Source organism: Ptychodera flava, chromosome 9 (genome assembly GCF_041260155.1).
Source record: "Ptychodera flava strain L36383 chromosome 9, AS_Pfla_20210202, whole genome shotgun sequence".
Lineage (NCBI taxonomy): Eukaryota > Metazoa > Hemichordata > Enteropneusta > Ptychoderidae > Ptychodera > Ptychodera flava.
This window is the reverse complement of record NC_091936.1, coordinates 156,760-178,367: the sequence shown is the minus strand read 5'-3', so window position 1 is coordinate 178,367 and position 21,608 is coordinate 156,760. Positions and strand designations below refer to the sequence as shown.

Below are 21,608 nucleotides of genomic sequence, written 5' to 3'. Positions count from 1 at the left end.
ATCAAGCCAGACAACGTTACATCGTTAGACAAGTTCGCCATCTTCCTTAATCGATGTAAGACAGCGACCCGATGTGTTGATGGACTAGAAGTACTAGAGCATTCAGAAAATATGAAGCGGATTGTCAAGAAGCTTCCTTACTTTATGCAAGATTCTTGGAGTAAGCGCACGGCAAAGATACGACAAGCCAAAAAGAAAGTAAGATTTGAAGACCTTGTCGACCTGGTGAAGTCTGAGGCTACTAGATTGTCATGCCCGGACTACAGCAGACAGGCCATGGCTAGTCTCGACAACCCGGTGAAAAAGAAGAAAACCACAGGAGAAAGTGGAACTATCTTTCGCCACCAGTGTCACCAGCACCAGTAAGAAGATGAGCCAAGGGAGCAAGAAGAGCAGCACTTCAAACTCCAGACCACACAAAGCTCAACAGAAGCCATGCCTCCACTGCCAAGATAGCAATCACTCTTTCGACAGTTGCGAAAAATTGATTGCAGCCAGCCAAGAAGACACTGTTAATTTCCTGAGAAACCAACTGTATGTTTTAGCTGTCTGAAACCTGGTCATCGGAGTAAGCAATGCAAGCAGAAAGCTAAATGCTCCAAATGCCAAGGAAAACACCCAACGGTGCTACACCAGGTTCGACGACCAACAGCTGAGAAGGAAGATGATGATTCCAAGACGCCAATACAGCCAGAGAGCACCACTGTTACAGTAAACTGCCTCACCACAGAGGTAGAAGAAATACAGCCCTGTATGGGGACCGGTGCTCAAGACGATGATGACAGCAACAGGAACAAGAACCGCAAAATCCTGCTGACTGTTATCCCAGTCAAGGCGAACAGGTATGTAAGGGTGCCGGAAATCGACAAGTGCGGGGCCAAAGTGAGGGCCAGCACAATCAAAGTGCGAGCGAATGTGAGGGCTTGAAGTGAGGGCTCTCACAATCGAAGTGCGAGCAAATGTGAGGGCTTGAAGTGAGGGCTCTCACAATCAAAGTGAGAGCGTATTTGAGGGTTGAGACTTGCGAAAATCAGTACTAAATTCACCTTGATCGAATGAAGATTTGTGATCAAAGTCACTGCTAAAAGCGCGATACGATCTCCACTTGAGTGTAAACGGCGCAGCCCTGTGTATGAGCATGCATGGAGCTACAGCATCGATCGAAGGGAAGCTTCACGATATGAGCGAACGGCTAATAAAGTACATGACGTCCCTGACGGAAAAAACTGTCAAACACCGTAAAAATATGAATGAGGCATTTTGTAATCTTTACATCGTTGAGTTTCTTTAAGAATATAATGTCTGGCTGATTTTTAAAATCGGCGACTGACTGATCGAGCAGGGATCGCACATTCAAAGTGCTTGTCAAAGTGAAATCAAACGCTATATGTGCGACAGGCAGAAATATTAAAACATCAGTCATCGCCATGATTAGGTATACACTGTCAGGACTGAAAAACACTTTCTTGTAAAGCTTTTAAACTTGAGATAAGCCCATCGGGGGATTATCGTTATTGAAATTAATGCCATGACAATAATGACACACGACTGATCACGTCGTTCAAAATCTCAAGTGTCTCTCGACACTCATGAAGGCGCAACTTTGCACAATTTTTAAATAACGGGTATTTATAATCTAGTATCGAAGTTTGACATATTGACAATTTGGGGACTATAGAATCGATACTAGACGATACAAGAATGAACTGCGGTTGTCCCATGGGAAGCCGTGTCTGTGTAACCGCCGATGTTCACCGGCGTTTTTAGGGACTGTAATATCGATACTACACGATACCAGAATAAATTGCTTGGAGCCATGGCACGCCCGGTCTGTTAAATCGACGATATTTACCCGATATTTATCGGCGATTTGGGGATTCTAATATCGATATTAGATGATACTTGAATGACTTGCCCTGTGCCTCGGCATGCCGGATCTGTGAAATCTCCGATATTTACCCTATATTTTTCGGCGATTTGGGGACTCTAATATTGTCGGGAATGGAAATCCGACAGAAATAATGCAAAACAGATAATATATTTCCTGTTTATTATCCAGGGTTCTGGACACATACTAATGACGATTTCACAGCGTCAGTTTATCTATTAGTTTATTTGTTAGTTAAATGAAGCCATAACATGCAAATCTGACCTTTCCGTTGTTTTTTATTTTATGTCGACTTTGACATTTAACTTTGGTCGTAGACCCTCGAGAAAAACTGTGATCTTCATCGTTACCATTCACCATGACTGGTATCAAAAAACCCTCAAAATTCTGTGTGTCATTACTCGGAACGTGCCTTGCAAGAGCAAAGTGTACATATTCAGAACGTCAGTTTGATCGTTAATGAGATTCAGTGTTAAGTACGAAGTATTGTTGTCGGGGACCGCTTGGTAAATAAACGTAATATATTCCAAGATAGATCGCACAAAAAAAAAACAGCAGTTGCCTGTCCCGTTTTTCTCGAGGGTCTATGGTTTGGTGTAGGCCTATTTATAAGCTTAGGAATAAAAATTGTGTTGTAGCAGAATTACAGAACACATCGTGTCTGCTTGTCTGTCCATCAGTCACACCAAGACGAATTTCCCTTCGCCACAAATATCGATACTAAACGATACTAGAATGTCTTGCCCTGTGCCTTACAGTTCTGGCCAAACCCGACTTCCAAGGACTGACTCTAGCTTTGATACTAGACTATACTAGATTCTGTCAAATCGCAAGTAAATATCCGAATGTATCAGAGATTTCACCACCTCACACTTTTTGCCAAACCCGACTTCCAAGGACTGACTCTAGCTTCGATACTAGATGATACTAGATTTTGTCAAATCGCAAGTAAATAGATATCGGAGATTTCATCACCTTACAGTTCTGGTCAAACCCGACTTCCAAGGAGTGACTCTAGCTTCGATACTAGACAATACTAGATTCTGTCAAATCGCAAGTAAATATCCGATACATATCTAAGATTTTACTACCTTACAGTTCTGGTCAAACCCGACTTCTGAGAAATGACTCTAGCTTTGATACTAGACGATACTAGATTCTGTCAAATCGCAAGTAAATATCCGATATATATCGGAGATTTCACCATCTTACAGTTCTGGCCAAACCCGACTTCCAAGGACTGACTCTAGCTTCGATACTAGACGATACTAGATTTTGTCAAATCGCAAGTAAATATCCGATATATATCAGAGATTTCACCATCTTACAGGTTTGCGTCAGGGTAGCGTCAGGGTTCAGGTGTCCGAATTTAACGTGTTCATCGGGTCGATGGCATGTTCAAGCCGAAAATACCGTGATGTAATATCTGATATTTTTAGACTCATACTCTCGCCATTGCTGCATTGGTAAGGTTGAAAAAATACGCGGAGTCTTTGAGGTCGGCAGTATTGCTCTGTCTTATTTATTGTTGACAGTACAACCGGCTTAATTTTGAATGTCTGAAAATTTTCAACGGTGAGTTTTAGTTACACGTTCAGTATTTTACGCGTGCGCCCCTTCGGAAGCAAAAACTTCCGACTTTTATACAAGCTGATAACTTGCTCCAGACCATGACAATAATTAATTAAGTGTCTAGTTATGACGTTTGACCAATTTCAAGATTAAACTGCAATGATCATTTCGACCACACCCGATATTGACACATGAGAGAGAGAGAGAGAGAGAAGAGAGAGAGAGAGAGAGAGAGAAGAGAGCGCGAATGTTATGTATTTACTGGGAAATAGCCACTGCGTTCAGTTGAAATATGTTTCAACACCACCTTTCTTACGATCGACTAAGTCTAGGTTGTTGTAAACGTAAATGCACAAAATGTCTTTGGCATCCTACATGCCTGTCACAGAGTTTATGTTTATCTCAAGGCTGATTCACGATGCATGCATAGGACGGTGATGCATATTCGTTTTACAGCAAGTGATTCGGTCGCGATGTGTTGCTCGCCGATGGATTGCTTGTTCTAATCATCAAGTCGTTGGCTTAAAAGTTTCAGAGCCAGAGACGGCACAATCATTTCCGCTACAGACAATCAACGTATGAATGTGATGCAATTCAGGTCGCAGAGCTTTCTGATTATATAGTATGAAACAAAGGAGACAGTCAAATTTCTATCTAATGACTGGTCAATCGCTGACTACACAGAGATAGCTATGATTTCTGTCACAATATAATTGACCATGGGATTGATTCAGTGAACAATATTCAAGGGCTCGTTGACCAAAATGGCATTCTTTATTGAGGTAAAATATCCATCATTGTTAACAAAATGTAAAGGTTACAAGCATTCATGACCCTGATATTCTGATGAAATTGATCTTTTGAAATGATTATCAAACTTTGTGTACAGAGAAAAATAAAAAGCATACTGTCAGTACAAACGTAAAAAGAATTTGTCATTTGCTGTTGTCTGATTTCTCAGTTTTAGTAGCTATTGAATTTTTTTTATCCTCAAAAAATCAATCATAGAGAACCAGACAAGTCTCCAAAATACATTTTCCCATGATCTTACTTTATCTGGTGAACAACAAGCCACTCTAAAATTTCTTCAAAAAAGTTTCCTCTTTCTTCGAAAATTCTCCGGCAAAAACTCCGCATACGACGTCATGTCGGATCAGTATCAGAGTTCACGTGCCCAGGTCGTGAACTGGTTTAACTGAAGTCACATTTATCAGTCGCGCTATAGTCGTAAGCTTACAATGGTACCAGAAGAAGTATCGCTCGCTTGAGTTGCATGTATTTATAATAAAAAGGATATCTGTGATATTTGAAATGCAATGACTAACAAACACGAAAAGGTTAACGAAAAAGACGGAAGTGATGTAATGGGTCATGATCTGTACGCAGGTCATTGTGTACTCGTTCCGCGCTCAGCCGTTCAACTGTTCACAGAGCTTTGCCGCGCCGCGACCTTGTTCTGGAGATAGTAAGTTTTTATTCAACGTTGAAAACGACTTTGACTCTCATTTTTCGTATGTCTTAGCCCGAATTTGATCGGTTCAAGGCGCCCCTCACTTCAAGCCCTCACATTCGCTCGCACTTCGATTGTGAGAGCCCTCACTTCAAGCCCTCACATTCGCTCGCACTTTGATTGTGCTGGCCCTCACTTTGGCCCCGCACTTGTCGATTTCCGGCACCCTTACATACCTCAGGCGAAGCTGAAGGGCTCAAAAAGAATGGTACAGACCTATGCCTTTCTAGACTCAGGCAGTGCTGCATCATTCTGCACAGAAACGTTACAAAGACAGCTTGGAGCCCCGGGTAGAAAGACAAGGTTGACGGTAGACACCACCATAGGCAGAGGCACCCTCACCTGCGAGACGGTCACAGGCATAGAAGTGTACGACCTAGACTGCTCAGAGCCACCAGTAGAGCTGGAAACAGTGTACACTAAACCAACAATAGGCGTCTCTGAAGACTTCATTCCCCGCCAAGAAGACATCATGAGATTGCCACATCTGAAGAACATAAAACTTCCTAGAATAGATGCCGAAATAGGACTGATGTTAGGCACTGGAGAAATAGAAGCGTTCACCCCTCTGGAGACGATACGCGGTCCGCGTAAAACACCTCACGCATGCAGAACGCAAATAGGATGGATCCCCTGGCACGTATCCAGATGTTGCGAAACGGGACAACAGATCCATCCTCCAAGCTTCAGAACAGAAATTATTGCTGTAGAAGACATGGAGGAAATGAATAAACTAGACAGGTTGGTGCGGCATTCCATTGACTTTGACTTTCCTGAGCGCATGATAGACGACAAAAGGGAGCACTCCCAAGAAGACAAGAAATTCATACAGAAAGTGAACGAAACCATTGAGCTAGTGGACGGACACTACAAAATGGGACTTCCATTCAAAACCGAGAGAGTTCGACTACCCGACAACCAGCAGTATGCCTTACAACGCTTCAAAGGCCTTGAATGAAAGCTCAGAAACAACCCAAAGTTTCATACCGATTACCAGAAGTTCATGGCAGACATACTTGAGAAGGGATATGCAGTACAAGTCCCAAATGACGAATTAGACCGAGACGACGGAAGAGTATGGTATATACCTCACCATGGAGTATATCATCCAAAGAAACCAGAGAAGATCCGTGTTGTCTTTGACTGTTCAGCGAAGTTCCAAGGGGTGCACGTCGTTGAACAACCTACTATTACAAGGGCCGGATCTGACGAATAATCTACTAGGAGTGTTACTACGATTTCGACAGGAACCAATCGTTTTAATGGCAGATATAGAGGCTATGTTTCACTAAGTAAAAGTTAAAGAGAAGGACAGCGACTGTCTACACTTTTATTGGTGGCCAGATGGAAACATAGAAAGCCCTCCAAGAGTCTATAAGATGATGGTTCACTTGTTCGGTGCAGTATCATCCCCGAGCTGCGCGAACACAGCACTACATAAGATGGCCGACGACAACAGCCACCTATTCGACAATGAAGTTGTGGATACAATAAAGAGAGACTTCTACGTAGATGACTGCCTCAAGTCGGTAGAAGACGCTAAGAAGGCAATTAAGTTGACACACGATCTGACTGCTGCTTGCAAAAGGGGCGGTTTCCGTCTAACGAAGTGGGTGAGCAACAGCCGAGAAGTATTAGAAGCCATACCGAAAGAGGAAAGAGCTAAAGAAATCAAAGATTTGAAGCTGGAATATGACTGCCTCCCAGTAGAACGTGCCCTAGGTACTTCATGGTCGGTCGAGTCAGACACAATAGGATTCCAGATCAAAATTGAAAACCGGCCTGCAACAAGAAGAGGCATTCTATCAATTATCAGCTCAGTATACGATCCCATTGGACTTGCAGCCCCATTCATCCTACCTGCAAGAATACTACTCCAAGACTTGTGTCGTAGAGGTATTGGTTGGGATGCAAAGATCAAAGACAATGACCGGAAGAAATGGCAAAGGTGGCTATCAGATCTTCCAAAACTAGAGAATGTTTCAGCCCAAAGGTGCTACAAACCAGCGGACTTCGGAGAAGTCAAGGTATGTGAGATACATCATTTTTCTGATGCCAGTGAATATGGATATGGTGTCGCATCGTATATCAGACTCATAAACGAAGACGGAAGAATTCACTGCGCCTTCCTTATGGGGAAAGCAAGGGTTGCACCATTGAAGAAAATAACAATCCCACGCCTGGAGCTAACAGCAGCTACAGTTGCTGTGAGAATGAACAGAATGTTAGAGAAGGAGCTTGACATTAAGAATGATAAGGTATACTTCTGGACAGACAGCACATCAGTGATCAAGTACTGTGCCAATGAAACCTCCCAGTTCCACACCTTTGTAGCCAACCGAATCAATATTATACGTGAAGGATCAGATCGTGAACAGTGGAAGTATGTCGATACCAAATCCAACCCAGCGGACGACGCATCTAGGGGACTGACTGTAGACAAGTTCCTGCAAAACAAAGGACCAGATTTCCTGTGGAAACCAGAAAGTGAATGGCCAACACAAGAAGGCATTTCCGGAGCGCTAAGTAATAAAGACCCAGAAGTTAAGCGGGAAGTATCTGTGTACAGTACCGTATTAGTAGAGCGAGCGTTTGCGGTAGAGAAGATCCTGCTACGCTATTCCAGTCTGACAAAGCTAAAGAAGATAGTCGGATGGTTCCTGCTAGCGAAGAAAAACTTCCTAGATCGTTGTCGCAAAAGAAAACAAAGCGATGAAGGCAACAACGAAGATACTACGGAGAAGAGTTGTGAAAAAACAATCCCACCTCTTACACTAGAGAAACTGCAAGGGGCTGAAGATGCAATCATGCAATACATGCAACGAAAGCATTTCCCAAATGAAATGGCACTCCTACAGAGAAAGGAACAAGTCAGGAGATGCAGTCCATTATATATGCTAGATCCAATCTTGGATGAGGGAATAATACGAGTTGGCGGACGTCTGGAACGTGCCTCAGTATCATCGGACAGCAAGCACCCGATAGTGCTACCGAAAGACTCACCAGTGTCAACAATCATCCTCCAAGAAATCCACAAAGAAGTCGGACACCTTGGAAGGAACTCGATGCTGGCAAAGCTAAGAGAAAAATATTGGATTCTATGTGCACCTACAGCAATTCGCAACCTCATAGCCAAATGTGTGATCTGCAGGAGATATAGAGCGAAAGTTTGTGAGCAGAAGATGTCAGACCTACCCAAGGACCGCATTACCCCCGAAGAACCACCTTTCACGCGCACAGGTATTGATTACTTCGGACCAATAGACGTCAAACGTGGCCGTGTCACTGTAAAGAGGTATGGAGTGATCTTCACATGCATGGCGATTCGTGCGGTACACCTAGAGGTAGCCTGCTCATTAGACACAGATTCGTGCATCAACGCCATCAGAAGATTTATAGCACGAAGAGGACAAGTTAGGTCCATCAGATCAGACAACAGGACTAACTTCGTCGCAGCCAACAAAGAGCTGAAGGAGAGTATCAGAAAATGGAACCAAGAGAAGATAGCCGAAACGCTACATCAACAAGACATCAAATGGGAATTCAACCCCCCAGCAGGTTCCCATTTCGGAGGAGTATGGGAGCGTCACATTAGAACCGTAAGGAAAATTATCTTTTCCTTGCTCAAAGAAATATGGACAGTATATTATTCTCATTTATTTAGTTAGATTTGAATTTTGACCATTTTTAGCATACTGAATTTATAATTGTTCCGAATACCATCTACACAATTAGGGGACCGGAATGTTACGGCCAAAATTCTCTGTTCACTATTTGGAGTGTAATTGATATCAGCGTAGAGTGTGTTGACCCATAACACGTTTTCAAGACTGAGTTCATTTATACAATCAGTGTTTATCTTTCTATCACTCAACCCGATGCAATAGAAAGACACTACGTGGCCTAACAGCCTTTAGTGTGGGAAACGCCTCCTTGAAAGGTTCTAAGTCAAGGAGATTAGAGCACATTTTTCCTCGCCAGAATTGCTTGTAAAGACGTTTTTGCGGAACAGATTTCAGCCTGTTCAGTGCTACAGTTGTCTATGAGCCCACAAAATATCCGGTAAGCCTCTATCTTATTGTATATTGAGTTAACAGCTGAATGAGTTTTCCAAGGAACTCTTTTGGCCTTGTGCATACAAGGGCGTCGCCCCTGCAAGGCAAATCTATACGGACAATGACCAAGGACAAAGAACATTCGTACGGACATTGATTGAGTTAATTCATGTTTGATCTAAGACTTATTAGTTTAGTTGCTTTAGTGATCGTACTTTCATGCAACTTTGATTTAGTTATAACTGTTGCAAAGCAGTTAAATTGTTCATGCTCTGTAAGTCATGGTCGTTTATGCAAATGAGATCTTGTAAACAAAGGTAACCGTTCAGTCACCGTTAGAGGGCGCTTAATGAGGCAGGTCCTATGACTTGACCCACTGATTTGACCTTTGACCCCTGAGTCATTTCAGAGTGTGAATTTTAGCTTAGTTCTTATTTTTTTTCTGTATTTTTCTGATTTATTTCAGTTAATCGTTCCAGTACGTTTCATTACGTTATCTGGAAGACTTGCTTATATTCGAATAAATCCTGTGATGATTAGATCGGATATTTGCTTTGTCTTATTTATGGAGGAACGCATTACGGAATATCACTCATAGATGACAATTGCACAGTAGTCGCAGACAAATTATTTTGAGTCTTAAAGGATTTGTTTGCGCGCTACATACCTCATTTGCATATTTTTGACACTGACATGTTCATTTGAACAAATTCACATCTCCACCCTTGGGTGCACCTGTACACCAAATACTAAGCTGGTAGCTGCTGCGGTTTAGGAGTTTTTGATCTGGACGGACTAACAGACACACATACATACATACACAGAGACGACATGTAAATGAGATGCACATGAAATGATTCACCTTATACGATAAGCTCTCTTTGGTATACCAAATGAGAGCTAAAAACTAGGTAACGGCTAAAAACTAGATAAAGTACTACTGTTTACATCATTAATCAAAACAACTCAAAGATTGGGTGAGGGTTTCGCCAGTCTGCTTCAAGGCAAAGGAAAGTAGAAGTGGTTCTACCAGGCTGGCAGTGACAACCTTCTTGAATGGGTTACATGTAATGGACACATAATGCAACATCTTTTATGATATATATTGTTACGTGCAGAGAAAACGAACAAAAGGGTGAACTCAGCAGTTTCCGTTTAAACAAAATTTATTACGAAAACAAAACTAATTGCTAAGTTAGGGACAGAGTACAAGCTTTAAAAGTGTACAGACTACTTATCTCAGCTGGGACGGCAAAGCTCCAGTCTCAGAGTTGTAACAGTCAGTCGGATGAATGAACAGTCCTTTGGCTTGCAGGCTTGAAGCTGCACAAAGACCACAGTATAAATCCAGCGTTGACAGTGAAGGTCTTGAAAAGTCTTGAGAATGACTACTGCTGGAGTTTAGTAACACACAAGAGACACGATCCCAAAAGTCTGACTGGAAGCTGTGCACGTCCCTTTTATAAAGGCATATAAGAACAATCTAGAACTTTTATTGACATGCTAATTACTGTTCTAAAATTATCTCTCTTACACAACTAATCAACTTTCCAGAACATTCCAAACATGACTAATTGAATTCAAGGTTGTGAGGTCATCAAGGGCAGTGACCTTGAGAATGTTCTAGACTAATTGAACTCAGGTCATGATGAGTGTGGGGGAAATGACCTACATAACACACCCCCTCTTCAAAAAAAGAAAATTTTTCAAAGAAAAATCTTTCTTTTACAAATGTAATCTTAAAGAGGATTTAAGTACTCAAATTTGTTTTACTCTAAAGTAAAATTTCTTGAAAGTGAACAACAATAAACTCTAAATACGAGAGAGACAGTCTGCAATTAAATTGTCTCTGCCTTTGATATGTCTAATGTCAAGATTAAACTCCTGTAAAATTAAACTCCATCTTAGCAATCTCTGATTTTTGCCTTTAAATTTCTGTAGAAATACAAGAGGGTTGTGATCAATATAAACCACTATTGGCTGATTTGAAGAAGTAACATAAACTTCAAAATGCTGTAAAGCTAATATCAAAGATAAACACTCTTTTTCAATTGTAGAGTAGTTTCTCTGGGATTTGTTAAATTTGCATGAAAAATAGTAAACAGGATGATCTATACCATGACTATCCTCTTGCAATAAAACAGCACCAGCAGCCGTATCACTAGCATCTACAGCTAATTTGAATGGCAAAGTAAAATCTGGTGCAGACAACACTGGAGCACTTTGAAGTATGGCTTTAAGTGTATCAAATGCCTGTGGCATTGCTCTGACCAAACAAACTTTACTTTCTTTTAAGTAAGTTAGTCAAAGGCTCAGTAATTGTGGAGAAATTTGGACAGAATTTTCTGTAGTAACCAGCCATACCGAGAAAGCGCATCAGTTGTCGTTTGCAGTTTGGTATGGGAAAACTTGAAATGGCACTGATTTTTGCATCAACAGGTTTTACCTCACCCTGTCCTACAGTATGTCCGAGGTAAGTTACCCTCGCCCAACCAAACTCAGATTTGGCAAGGTTGACAGTCAACATTGCTTTACTCAGTCTCTCAAAGAACTTCCGCATGAGCTTGATGTGTTCCTCCCAGGTGTCACTATACAGGACGACGTCGTCAACATAGGCTGCACACCCGTCTAGCCCGGATATGACGTCGTTGATCATCCGTTGGAACGTTGCCGGAGAGTTCTTCATTCCGAATGGCATCACCTTGTACTGGAACAATCCGTCTGGTGTAACAAAGGCGGATATTTCACGAGCACGAGCCGTCAGAGGGACTTGCCAAAATCCCTTCAGTAGGTCAAATTTCGTCACATACTTGGCTTTTCCCACTCGGTCGATGCAGTCATCAATCCTCGGAATTGGGAAAGTGTCTGTCTTTGTTAAAGTGTTGACCTTCCTAAAGTCCGTGCACATACGATAACTGTGATCTGATTTGGGAACAAGTATGCACGGCGAACTCCAGTTACTTTTACTGGGTTCAATAAAGTCATTGTCCAGCAGGTATTTGACTTCTTCCTGGAGATATTTTGCTTTTGTTGGATTCAGTCTGTATGGATGTTGTTTTACAGGCTTACTGTCCCCAACATCAACGTCGTGATAGATGACGTTTGTCCTCGTTGGAACATCTTGAAACAGGTGTTTATATTCGTGGAGCAGTTCTTTCACCTGTTGTTGTTGTTCTGGCTGGAGGTGTGCCAACTTTGTAGACTCCAGCTTCTCCAGGATTTCTGAGTTCTGAAGCTTGACCGAGCCCAGCTTTGAGTTTAGAGTATTTTCACTCAAGTCAGTTTCAGTATCACTATCTTCATAATGGCCAGAACTGACTGTACTGACAGGCTTTGTTTTAGTAGGATTATCCCTATCCAAATATGGCTTAAGCATATTTATGTGACATAGCTGTTTTTGTTTTCGCCTGTCAGGTGTTATTATGATGTAATTTAAATCACTCAATTTCTTATCAATTAGGTATGGCCCAAAGTAACGAGCATGGAGTGGTTTGCCAGGAATTGGAAGTAGAACAAGAACTTTTTGACCTGGTTCAAACTTCCGTTTTGAGGTGTTTTTATCATATTTGGTTTTCATTGACTGCTGAGATGACTCAAGATTTTCTCTGGCTAATTCACATGCTTTAGAGAGTTTTGTACGAAAATCTGACACATATTGCAAAATATTCAGACAATCATCATCGTCTGATAGGAATTTCTCTTTAACGAGCTTAAGTGGGCCACGGACTGTATGTCCAAATACAAGCTCAAATGGGCTAAAACCAAGAGACTCCTGAATTGACTCTCTAACAGCAAAGAGCAAAAAATGAATTCCTTCATCCCACTGCTTCTCTGTGTCAAAACAGTAGGTCCTAATCATGTTTTTCAAGGTTTGATGAAATCGCTCAAGAGCACCCTGACTTTCTGGATGATAGGCGGATGACCTATACTGTTTAATGCCTAGCTGATCCATTACTTGTTGAAAAATACCAGACATAAAGTTGGAGCCTTGATCGGACTGGACACATTTAGGGAGGCCAAATAAAGTGAAAATCTGACTAAAGCTCTCACTATAGTCTTTGTCTTTACTTATATTTCTCAGTGGTATGGCTTCGGGAACCGAGTTGATGTACACATTATTGTCAGCATGTACTCATTTCCTGATCTTGTTTTTGGTAGGGGCCCAACACAGTCTATTAGAATCCTACTAAATGGTTCTTGAAATGCAGGAATTGGCTGTAAAGGGGCCTTTGGAATGGTCTGATTTGGCTTTCCTACCATTTGACATGTGTGACAAGTTTTACAGAAATGTGCTACATCCTGCCTGAGATTAGGCCAATAAAAGTGACTGAGAATTTTATGATAAGTTTTCCTTACTCCCAAATGACCAGCCCAGGGCGTTTCATGGGCCAGGCGCAATATTTCAGCACGGTAGGGCTTTGGAACCACAATTTGATGTTTTATAGCCCAGTCGTCATCAACCAAAACATCTGGAGGTCTCCATTTACGCATGAGAATACCAGATTTTGTATAATAGGAAACAGAGCTATCTGAAGTTTTACCTTCATCATCTACCCTGTCAAACAAACACAAAATATCTGGGTCTTTGTGTTGTTCTGCAATGAGATTTGATCTAGAAAATGTCTGACTTTGGTCAGCAGAAGTTTTACTGGAAGTTTCAAATCCACGAGGGATAACGGAATGATCCGTGTCAAACACCTGACTGAGAAAGGTGTCATTTAAGTCAACATCTGTGACATTATTTTTGAGAGTATTTTGATTCTGGAAGTTTTCTTTGACATGGCTCGAGTAATGGCACATGATGGGAAAAGGCCGGGAATGTCTTCCTCTATTGGCTCTGGATTTTGATCTAAACTAGGATTATCAGTCACAAGTGGATTAGTAATGACCTTGTCCCCAGCAAGGTCGTTTCCAAGAAGAAGGTGAATCCTTCAAAAGGCAAAAAAGCCTAATACTAAAGTCACAAAGGCTAATACCTAAAGTCACAGGTCCAGAACCAAAGTCCGAAGACAAATAGACATTATGGAGAGGAACAGGAATAAAGTCATTGCAATCTACCCCCTTAATAAGAACTTTAGAACCTGAAAATGACTTTTCAGAAAACGGCAGGGTATCTGCCAACAAAAGAGACTGGGAAGCCCGGTATCTCTTAAAATTTTGACAGGGTAGCGGAAGAGAAATCACTAGAAAGTGATATAAAACCATCATGAATAAATGGTTCGAAATACCCATAATGCTATCTTGAGAAGAATTGACCTTGACCTCATTAATTGGGGTTGAGAGGGATTTAACCTCAGAAAATGTGTTACACACATTATTAGACTCTAATTGAGTTGATGAAGAAATAAAGCCGGTGGGCTTAGATCCACTTTGACCACTTTGACCTTCACGTTTTCTTTTCAATTTGAAACACTCTGACATTAAATGGCCGTCTTTCTTACAATACTTACAAGAAAGTGTACCGAACTGTCTGTCAGAAGGAGATTGAGACTTGGGATCTGATGATGTGGAAGTGTTACTTGAATTGTGTGAACTGCTGTCATTTGATTTCCTACTCTCCTTTGAGAAATTCTTGGATGAAAAGGAGGAGTTAAATTTACCTGCATTGTTTCTGTATGAAAAGGACTGGGATGGTTTGCTGAGAAATGAAGATTTGTGGGTCAATGAATAATCATCGCCAAACGTGCAGCAACCTCTAATGTATCTGCCTTTTGTTCATTGATAAACGTCTTGATGTCACTCCGGATGCACCTCTTAAATTCTTCAATCAAAACAAGTTGTCGTAATTTGTCATAATTCTGACTGACCTTTTCAGAAGAACACCAACGATCAAACAGTTGTTCTTTTGTTCGAGCAAATTCAACATAAGTTTGATCTTTCACCTTCTCACAATCCCTAAATTTCTGACGGTAAGCTTCAGGCACCAACTCATAACCCTTGAGAATTAATTCCTTCACAGAATCATAATTTGAAGCCTGCTCTACTGACAACTGAATGTAAATTTCTCTGGCTTTACCCACCAAAGCACTCTGCAAAAGCATAGACCAGGACTCCTTAGGCCAATTCAGACTCTGAGCAATTTTCTCAAAATGAAGGAAATATTTATCAACATCCTTTTCTTGGAAAGGGGGAACTAACCTGAAATGCTTAGTGATGTCAAACTTGTCTGAAGGGAAGAATTTTCCTGACTGTCCAAGCTCTAAACGTTTTATTTCTACCTGTAATCGCTGTTCTTCTAATCGCAATTCTTTTTCTCTCTGTCTTTCTTCCATTTCTAATCTTTCCTGCCTTTCTTTTTCTTTCTGTCTTTCTTCCATTTCTAACTGCATTCGTATTTTTTCTTTTTCTAATGCCTGTCTCTCTTTTTCCATTTGTAATTCTTTTTCTTTCTGTCTTTCTTCCATTTGTAATTCTAGTTTCTTAATCTCCAAATTTGTCTGCAATTCTAATTCTAATTTTCTGAGTTCAGAGGAAGACTCAGGCTCATAATCTTTTAAGGCAGACTCCTCAAAATGGCCAGAATTAACTAAATGTTTTGCAATCTTGAACTGTATTTCTCGCTTGCGCATAGATCTTTTGACATCTACTTTAAGGAAATTTGCCAGTGCTATGAGGTTGTCTTTTCTGAGGGAATTAAATGTGTCCTGATCAAGGTCATCCATAAATTCGTCTGGCTTGAATTCCGCCATGATTGAATTTCGCTGAGTTCACAGTATACAGTAGTTTTGAAAAGGCTGTCAAAATGTTGTCAAACGGCTCAAAATATTCGTCTCCCCGGACAAGCCCCCAATTTGTTACGTGCAGAGAAAACGAACAAAAGGGTGAACTCAGCAGTTTCCGTTTAAACAAAATTTATTACGAAAACAAAACTAATTGCTAAGTTAGGGACAGAGTACAAGCTTTAAAAGTGTACAGACTACTTATCTCAGCTGGGACGGCAAAGCTCCAGTCTCAGAGTTGTAACAGTCAGTCGGATGAATGAACAGTCCTTTGGCTTGCAGGCTTGAAGCTGCACAAAGACCACAGTATAAATCCAGCGTTGACAGTGAAGGTCTTGAAAGTCTTGAGAATGACTACTGCTGGAGTTTAGTAACACACAAGAGACACGATCCCAAAAGTCTGACTGGAAGCTGTGCACGTCCCTTTTATAAAGGCATATAAGAACAATCTAGAACTTTTATTGACATGCTAATTACTGTTCTAAAATTATCTCTCTTACACAACTAATCAACTTTCCAGAACATTCCAAACATGACTAATTGAATTCAAGGTTGTGAGGTCATCAAGGGCAGTGACCTTGAGAATGTTCTAGACTAATTGAACTCAGGTCATGATGAGTGTGGGGGAAATGACCTACATAACAATATATATTGTTTATCATACCCCGGTATACCCATGCCCATATCGCTTCATCCTAGTGATGTTTAGTGTAAAATATCAGTCATGATATTTCACGGTAAAGTTCGAGATATACACGATAAACATCATCGTTTTTCTGAACTACATTTGCAATTTGAAGGTACAACAACGTAAACAAACAAATGGCTGCCGCTTTCCGTCTGTGGAGTGATGTAGCTGACATACAAATTGAAGAGCTTTGAGGAACACGGATATTTCGCGTTGCTAAATATCGGGATAACGTGTTGAATCTTGTAATGTTTTCCCACGGTTTTTCTGTTAAAGCTGTAGCAAACATTCTGTCGTTCGTTTGCACGGTACTGTCTACCACCGACAGGTCGTGAGCGTGTTGCGTGACAGCGATGTCATGCGCCCAATGCCTGTTGTAATGGTAACTCTCTGTGTAAACAAACAAAATGGCAATCCCTCTCCGTGCCGTACAATGATCAAACGCGATCGAATATTGCACCTTAAAAAATTTCCCCCTGGATAACAATTTTTGAATCTGGGTGAAGAAATTCTACTGGGGTTCATTGAGATAAGGAGGACTTGTGGCGACGTTGCACGTGATGTTGACTTCTTCGTTATAAAGTTTACAAATGAAGCCTGTTCACACATTGTCAAACATTTCAATATTTAAGAGCAAGGTGTAATAAAGTAAAGACTCAAAATTTAAGGTTTTAATGTAAGCATTAGTAAAATTCTGGGCATGGGTATATGATAAATGGGTTATTTAAGCAATATACCACAAGATTTTGACCAGTTAACGACACATGTGCAAGAGCAATAGCAAGTGCATATATGAAGTGAACTGGTCAAAATCCCGTGGTATACCGTCACTGGCTGTGATTTATTGCTATTATATCATAACAGTATATTGAAATTCTGGCTTTGAACATCATAAACAGAGTTTTGCTCAAGCTTAGAGCTCACGCTTATGCCAGCCATGGTTATATCGCCCAATATACGATGGTTCTTTTTGAGTCTCGACCAATCAGATCACTGTATTTGCATCATCAATATACGGGTATGATTTAATACCCAATATCGCCTGCTCCTTACGTTGTATCAGTATTTGTGTCATTTGTGCTGAGTCAGACATGAGATGAAATCGAGTGTGTGATACAGCACAAATGAGACTCATGCTTATACAACACAGGAATAGGCGATATTGGGTATTATATCATACCAGTATATTGATGGTGCAAGTACAGCGATCTGATTGGTTGAGACGCGAAAAGAACCGTGGTATATTGGCGATATACCATGGCTGGCATGGGCGCTAGCTCACAGCTTGAGGAAAATTCCTTTTATGACGTTCCACGCCAGAATTTCAATATACTGTTATGATATAATAGCAATAAATAACACCCAGCGATGGTATAACACTCGATTTTGACCATTTCACTTCATATATGCACTCGCTATCGCTCGTGCATATATGTCGTAAACTGGTCAAAATCTCGTGGTATACCATCGCTTGGTGTGCTTTATTGCTTAAATAACCTCTAAATATACCAAATATCACGCTATTGGACCAGTGATTTGAGAGAGTTCACGATATTAATCAGTCACCTGATAAACTTCATGACACGGATAGCAAAGCTAAAACTTGTATACTTACTTGATAAGGGTAATTATACCAACAGTGTCTAGTATCCCATGTCCATACTTCATCTTTCAAAAAACGCACTCCATAGATGAACGCTGACAGATAGAAAATAAACCTCCAACTGAAAATAGACAACAACAATTTCATCTCAGTGCATGATTCACCAAACACTTCAATTTTGTTGAAAAGAAATAACAGTTTAACTTGAATTCAAAAATGAGCGCCAACTTCTATGCTGTTCACTGTTGAATGATTTAAATCTATTGTTTCAGGTCAAGCTTGCATTGAAAGTTTTGGTAATTGACAGTACTCTGTAAAATCAAAGTATCCTTCATCAAATTTGAAACATATCCACTGTAAGTTAGGTCTTGATATTCTTTATGAATCCACATGAAACATCAAGTCAAGGAAGATTCTGACTGAGAAATCTGTCATGGTAACCCTGTTTGCAGCGTTATTTTTTATATTATCAATCAGAGCACAATATATGTATCAGGATAATATGAGGTTATTATGAAAATTAATAACAGCAAGGACATTGTATCAGTGTATCACCTGAAATGAAGCAGAGGGCAATGTTCAGTGCAATTGTCCAAGTTCATCCTTTGTAGTATTTTCACGATAACCTTATTATTATACATATATAATTCATGACTGGGGCATCAAATTCAGTCTAAGTATTGACTATTATCATGCATTGTCAATAATTTTCCTTCTGATTTGTAGCACAAGTGTGGAAAGGTCAAGTAATTCTCTTCCAGGGAAGTGTTGACGAAGGGCAATGATCACTAGTGCCGGCCACTTACACATATACAGAGGTGTTGTACAGAAGTGCCTAGATTCACCCAAGGGAAAATTTTGAATTAGCTGGTACTCGTACTATTCACCTGGCTAGGCAGGACCATACTAAACTTTTTAAAATCCTTGGCCTGAAGTGTTTTACTGGGGCCAACAGTGATTAATCAAATGGGGTCTTTGGCAAGCCAGAGAATCCCATGACTATACTCAACTTGTTGATGTTGCCGCCAGTGTTGCAAAGGTTGTGTTCTGCAGGCTCAGTTTAGCAACTGAAAATTATGATATCATTTCAGCTGGAATGAGTATCTGGGTCATAGAGAGCACAAACCAACAGATTACGTACAAGCTGAATCTGTACAGGAAGAATTATTATCTGTGAATCTACAAATCATGTACAGTTACCTAAATTGCAGCGGCTATGATACTAATTCATGTCAGATCAGATCATAAACTGACTACATAGGTAACACATTTATGCAAGTCCACAGAAACACTTCCTCTACCTGTACCTGTACCACAACCAAGTTTCCAGCTCTTTCCCTTCTCTGATGTTGACTCAAGCAAGTAAACACATTTCCTAGGTGTAAGAATATTTCTTTACTCTCAAATCAAAGTCCTCTTCATGCACTCCCAAGATACTCAAAAGTTAAGTCTGCACATCAAGCTATGCCTTGACAATGAACAAATACATAAAAACAAACAGAAGCTTGACAAAATTTCACGTTGACAATTCCTCAAAAATCTAAAAAGGCATGCAGAAGTATGCTCTCTTGTACTATTTTTTTCTGAGGTATTACTCTTCATATGTACATATAAAATATATTTGACAAGTCATCGTTGATGACCCAGTCCCCGCTTGCTAATGGGTACTTTGATTACAGGTTCTGTGATAAAAATACTTTGATACAGATGGCACTCAATGGCCAAGAATGAGTTCCATGGTGATGAAAAACATAAAACCAATGTAGGCCACTATTCTAAAGGTCATTAAATGAGTCAACTGGGAATTAGTTGACAGGATGTTGCCAAACATTTTTTCATTCTATCCTAACACTAATAGATAACCGGTACCATATTTCATAAAGTTTAATGTAGTATTTACAACACTATGAGATCAACATCTGTATCAAGTTTCATCAAATTTGACGTTGTATTTGTGGATATATCACTCTAATTAGGAAAGTTCATTACATGTGCAATTACAAATTAATTAAAATGACACTGATAAATGTCTTTTTCACTGTTAAAGCAATGTGAGCTTAACATCTGTACAAAGTTTCATGAAATTTGATGCAGTATTTCTGACATATCAACCTAATCATGAAACTTCAATAATTGACATGATACTGCTACATGATGTGAAACAACTGACGAGCATGTATGAAATAGGTCAATGTCCTTGTACCAACTTTGAATGATACTGGTGGAAATACCGGTATGTCTGAGTTATGGCTCAGTACATGAGAAAATCGTAACAAATTTGCCGCCACGCAGCGATATTTGATCTTACTGTTTAAAAAATCAACACGTATATGTATTACATAAGTCAATGTCCAGGTACAAACTAATAAAATCAGTTGAGACTTGCTAGAGTTATGGCTCTCGACATGAAAAAAACCATAACAAAATTGCTACCATGTGGCCATATCAGACCATATCGAGAAACAAATCAATGTACTTATGTATACTATAAGTCAATGTCCTTGTACCAACTTTGAATAAATTTGCTTGATACATGTCTGAGTTATTGTTCAGGACATGGAAAGTCGTAAAAAAAATGGCCACAAGGCGGCCATATTGGATCGTATCACAAAACAATTCAATGTGCATAAGTATAACATAGGTCAATGTCCTTGTACCAACTTTGAATAAAATCAGTTGAGATATGCCTGAATTATGGCTTTGTACACGAAAAAATCATAACAAAATGGCCGCCTGGCGGCCATATTGGATCATATCACAAAACAAATCCACACGCATATATATGATGACATTGGTCAATGTCCTTGTACCAACTTTGAATAAAATCTGTTGAAACATGTCTGAGTTATGGCGCTGTACATGAAAAAATCGTAATAAAATGGCCGCCTGGTGGCCACATTGGATCGTATCACAAATCAAATTGACATGCATATATATGACATAGGTCAATGTCCTTGTACCAAGTTTGAACAAAATCGGTTGAGATATGCCTGAGTTATGGCACGTATACTGTACATGAAAAAATCGAAACAAAATGGCCGCCTGGCGGCCATATTGGATCGTATCACAAAACAAATCAATGTGCATATGTATGACATTGGTCATTGTCCTTGTACCAACTTTGAATAAAATCGATTGAAACATGCCTGAGTTATGGTTGTACATGAAAAAATCGTAATAAAATGGCCGCCTGGCGGCCATATTGGATCATATCACAAAACAAATTGACCTGCATATCTATGACATTGGTCAATGTCCTTGTAATAGCTTTGAATAAAATCGGTTGAAACATGTCTGAGTTCTGGCTCTATACATGAAAAAATTGTAATAAAATGGCCGCCTGGTGGCCATATTGGATCGTATTGCAAAATAAATCGATGTGCATCTGTAGGTCATAGTGCTATGCCTTTGTGCCAAGTTTGAACAAAATTGGTTTGGCAGTGTCTGAGAAACTGTTGATGACGGACGGACGGACGGACGGACGGACGGACACACGGACGGGACCCAATCTAGAAGTCCCCGCCGGACTTCGTCCGCGGGGACTAATAAAGACGCAGACAAAGTTTAACTTCA

The 21,608-nt window shown here is 40.3% G+C and overlaps 1 protein-coding gene across 4 annotated transcripts in view; it reads right to left on the bottom strand.

Annotated features, from left to right (window-relative positions):
* Positions 1-21,608, bottom strand: part of LOC139141338 (ceramide synthase 6-like) — a 281,300-nt gene that overhangs the window by 176,713 nt on the left and 82,979 nt on the right. For all 4 annotated transcript variants that reach the window (XM_070710972.1, XM_070710975.1, XM_070710973.1 and 1 more), the window contains one exon: positions 18,048-18,156. In XM_070710972.1, coding sequence (XP_070567073.1) covers positions 18,048-18,156 — 109 coding nt within the window. The remainder of the gene's footprint in view (positions 1-18,047; positions 18,157-21,608) is intronic.